At 46.2% G+C, this 4,839-nt stretch overlaps 1 protein-coding gene across 1 annotated transcript; it reads left to right on the forward strand.

Annotated features, from left to right (window-relative positions):
• Positions 1 to 6: 6 nt before the first annotated feature.
• Positions 7 to 1,318, forward strand: KCNJ11 (potassium inwardly-rectifying channel, subfamily J, member 11; the record flags this gene model as incomplete). Its single annotated transcript, XM_008938012.1, has 1 exon — positions 7 to 1,318. A coding segment is annotated over one exon (984 nt), but the record flags the coding sequence as incomplete, so codon positions are not given.
• Between the last annotated feature and the right edge of the window lie 3,521 nt (positions 1,319 to 4,839).

Raw genomic sequence — 4,839 nt, forward strand, 5'->3', positions numbered from 1 at the left:
ACGCTGCTCATCTTCACCATGTCCTTCCTCTGCAGCTGGCTGCTCTTTGGCATGGTCTGGTGGCTCATCGCCTTCGCCCACGGAGACCTGGACCACAGCACCCGGCTGCAGCGTGACCCCGGAGAGGGGGCGGCGGGGTCCCCGGCCGGCTTCGTGGCCTGCGTGACCAGCATCCACTCCTTCACCTCCGCCTTCCTCTTCTCCATCGAGGTGCAGGTGACGATCGGCTTTGGGGGACGCATGGTGACGGAGGAGTGCCCGGCCGCCATCCTGGTGCTGATTGTGCAGAACATCGTGGGGCTGGTGATCAACGCCATCATGCTGGGCTGCATCTTCATGAAGACCTCGCAGGCCCACCGCCGAGCTGAGACCCTCATCTTCAGCAAGCACGCGGTCATCGCCCTGCGGGAGGGCAAACTCTGCTTCATGCTGCGGGTGGGTGACCTCCGGAAGAGCATGATCATCAGCGCCACCATCCGCATGCAGGTGGTGAAGAAGACCGCCAGCCTGGAGGGGGAGGTGGTACCCCTCAACCAGATCGACATCCAGATGGAGAACCCCGTGGGGGGCAACAGCATCTTCCTTGTCTCCCCACTCATCATCTACCATGTGATAGACAAGAACAGCCCCCTCTACGACATCTCCCCCCTGAACCTTCACCACCATGAGGACCTGGAGATCATCGTCATCTTGGAAGGGGTGGTGGAGACCACGGGCATCACCACTCAAGCCAGAACCTCCTACCTGGCGGATGAAATCCTCTGGGGCCAAAGGTTTGTGCCCATCGTGGCAGAGGAAGATGGGCGATACTCTGTGGACTACTCTAAATTTGGCAACACGGTGAAAGTGCCCACCCCTTCGTGCACCGCTAGGCAGCTGGAGGAGGACAAGAGCATCATGGACACCATGCCATTGTCCCCTAAAGGCACAATAAGGAAGAGGTCTGTCAAGCTAAAGCCCAGGTTTACCATAAGCGATGAGCCTTCCTGATGCCTTTTGACTGGGAAACTCTGTTAGGGCTTTGTGTTTGAAAGATCCCATAAACTCAAAACACACTAACGTGGCCTCTTACTTTTTTTAAAATTCAGGTTGGTAGCACAAGGTATGTCTGGTGTTATTTATTGTGGGAGAAATCTAAAGCTAATTATATTTTTTTAAAGGTGTGAGAGATTTCAAGCAGCACTAGGAGTAAGAAAATCATGGTCTGCAGCTTTAAATTTCAATTCAGACTGTCCTAGTTAATTGCACGATCATTTTGCATTGATTCATCTGCAGGTAATGACATTTTCTCTCAAAAAAGAAAAGATTATATTTATTCTCAGAGTACTTCGGGTCTTGCAGTGTCCTCAAGTCAGTAGGTTTTAACTGTTTTTTTCCTAACTTGAGTAATCAATATAGTAAAATATTAATAAGTAATAAAGCAGGCTGGATTTAAATGATAAAAGAGGGTCAAGCAATGTCGTGTACAACACACGAGCAGATCTGGCAGTGTCTGTGTATTATACCCTTTGTCTCCAAGAAATTAACTGCTGGATTTCCTTCATCCATATTGTATCGTGTGGAGCCACTCCTACCACAGGCAATACAAAATGCATTTGAAAATTTACTGCTGTTTATTTTAAACCCCTTTATACTTCCAAAATAAAACATTCAGGAATACCTTTTCGGACTGTCCATTTCTGATAGTAAGTAAAGCTTTGCCTTTAAAAAGTAGCAGATAGTATACAGCTGAAACAGATCAGAAATAAGAAAAATGCTGTATTCTAATTTCTAAATGAAGAGAAACAACATCTCCCCCCACCCTGAGCCACATGGCAATAGGATACCCAGTGAAAAAATTAATCTCTCCCTTAGCTGAGAGTGAATTCTGTTAGATAATCGGGGAATATAAATAGAGTTAGCTATTTTAAATGGCAGGGCAATGCTGAATGCCGAAATTATATCTGCATGCAGTGGGCAAACCCTTCCACTCCGTTCCCTTTTGTGAAAGAAGCTGCTGGGTTTGTGCTCAGGGAAGGGAGGGGTGTGTCAGGCAGCGTGGTCACCTCTGGGAGGCTGTCACCAGAGGGACTCCTGCTGAGGAAGCGGTTCCCTGGCCGGTCACACCCTGACCCGCCCCCGCGCCCCGCGCCTGCCTTGGCTTTAGCTGAACTCAGGATCTGGCATTTGCTGGCAAACGGGCAGGAGCCGCGTTCGCCCCAGAGCGGCACCCGGAGCAGCTCACACTCCTGCAGAGCCTCTGCTCGGGGCTGTTGGTAACGGGGCACTGTGGTGTCTGTGCAGGGCTGTGAGGAGACAGCAGCAGCATTAACTACAGCGTGCTGTTAACAGTTACTCCAGTCAGAGAAAGGTAATGTTGTCCAAAGGAAACCTAAATAAGCGTTACAGAACCGGCCCAACACCTGGTGGCACAGCTATGCAGAGAGGCACCACATTACTTTCAGCTGTATTGTTCAAGGAGCTTCTAGTATCATGTACTTGTGTGTTCTGTAGTTCATGACAGACACCAAAAATGGTTTGTGTTGGCAATAATATGGCAGATTTCTGATGCCTTGTCAGTTTAACAATATGACAAACTCGTTGAAAAGTGTGACAAGACTTCCATATAGACTATGGAATATTTTCAGGTATCTATATTAAAATGAAATAATGTTTGGGTAATATCAAATGTTGTTCTAAAGTGATAAAATAGTAGTTGTATTTTAGTATTTATGTATTTATGAAGACCTGCATTAGCACTATCAGACTGCCAGTTAATAGAATAAATGCCTGTTCAGTTTCTGAATTGCTGGTACTCTGGGTGATGCTGCTTTAGTGGGGGGGTTGGATGAGATGATCTCCAGAGGTCCCTTCCAGCCCCTGCCATTTGGTGAGTCTTTAATGCACCGAAACTCTTCTGTGAGCAGCTCTGCAGGGGTGATACATTGCTCAATGGAAAGACAGTCAGAGTACCATGAGCAAGTAGTAGGCAAAGCAAATCTGGAAAGGCATGGTTCACATTGTAATCATAAAACAACCTCTTTTTTAAAATAGGGAATGATTAAATGCCATTGATGATTAAATTTCTTCTGTAAGACTGAGTCTAATTGCCACATTATTTCCCAGCTTTCCCTTTTACTGCCTTTTGTTCCATTGACCATCAGAGGGGTACTTAGAGTAGAGCTGTTTGCATTTCCCTGACACCTTTATTCCTTTGAAAGTTCATTGTTGTTTATCACTTGTCACAATACCACTGCTCAGTTCTTACAAGAGTCATAGACAAAATACTGGAGTTAGCCTTCCAGTGACCAGAAATTGTTGGCTTCTCCTTATTGCCTTATTTCAATAGGTGAGATACCCCTGACGGTTCTTTCACAAAACCTCTTCAGCCCTGGTAGCCTTTTAGAGCTCTTTTCAGGATTTGGCCTGTGTGTGAAGCCATTTCAGCAGCACTGCCATCCAACTGTTTTCAGGAGCTGACGCAAGAATCTTTTTTCCCTCAGGGAAATCTGTGCTGGAGAGGTAGAAAATTCTCTTTGTTCACTGTGAGATGGGAGGGGAAAGGCAGGAGGAAACAGCTTGCAGTCACTGGGCTGCTTTCAGAACCACCTTTTATGTCACTCCTGTTACAAGAACCTGCCTAGTTTTCTGAAGTTATGCAATAAACAAGCATAACAATATTTTGAGGAAGGCAAGATTTGTGATATTAAAAGCACCATAGTGAATTATTTCAATCAAAGTATTGGTGATTTTGAATCTCAGGATTTCTTTAATTTAAAATTCTGCTCTTTCACCATTGAGAAGCATTTCAGGGACAGAGCAAGGAAGAATAAGTGTATTTATTTCACACCAGAGATACTGCTTACTTGAGAGGATCCCTTCATTTTGTCATTTACAAAGTATTTGGCAACACAGATATCTAAAATTGTTTTTAAAGTTGTACTTCTGCGACTGCCCCATTCTCTGTAGGAAGGCTCTGAAGAAGGTGTTGCTGCCAGCACTTGACATGGAAAACTCCCCATTCTTAGCAAGGAGCAAACACTGCATTTCCTGTAGCTGGAGTCTGAAGTGAGTGAACCTTTGCAGTGTCTGTCTCAGCCTACATCTGCTTTTTGATCTGTGGTACTGCAGCTGGGCTCCTGCTGAGCAGCTCCCACAGGTGCTCTGCACAGAGCAGTGGGAGGGAAGCTGCAGGCCACCTGCTCAGGGCGTGCCCTCAGGAGCTGGGGGTTTAGTGGTGACCCTTTGCTGAGTCCGGGCTTTGGCAGAACCAGCTGTGTCTATGGGAGTTGCCCTTCATGTGCTTCAGAGTCCAGAGATGTTATCAGTTTATAATCTTAGTTCACATTGTTGGGGGCACCAAGACTGGAGTTTGTTAAGCTGGTTAGATGGACAGAAGGGTCCCAAAGCTCATTAATCAGAAGGAGTGACTGGAGAACACCTTATCTGCCATAGTTCTGTAACACTTGTAGTGACTGCTGGTGAGACTGTAGCCACTGGGTGTGTCCATTTCGTGTTGTATTTCCTAATGAAACCAAGTAACATACGTGTACAAAAGGAGAGTGTAACAAGGTCTGACTTGGTCTCTTTATCCCCCATGGTGCATGGTGAGTGTGGTTTTGTAGCAGTGTACTTCAGTAGGACCGTGCCCCTTTAAAATAGATACAAACCAGAAGTGGACTCAAGAGGCTGCATATTAAGGCAAAAGAGGGTCAGGGTTACAAAATAAATACACAGAACATGTAAAATCCACAAGTGATGCAATGAGAAGACAATGTTGTTACGTGAAAGGGAAGGGGGGGTAGGTGGGGGGTAGGGAGAGACAAATTTGGTAAGAGACAAATCCCCTTGCTTTCTAGC

The sequence above is a fragment of the Merops nubicus genome, unplaced genomic scaffold (assembly GCF_000691845.1).
Source record: "Merops nubicus isolate BGI_N331 unplaced genomic scaffold, ASM69184v1 scaffold32353, whole genome shotgun sequence".
Classification (NCBI taxonomy): domain Eukaryota; kingdom Metazoa; phylum Chordata; class Aves; order Coraciiformes; family Meropidae; genus Merops; species Merops nubicus.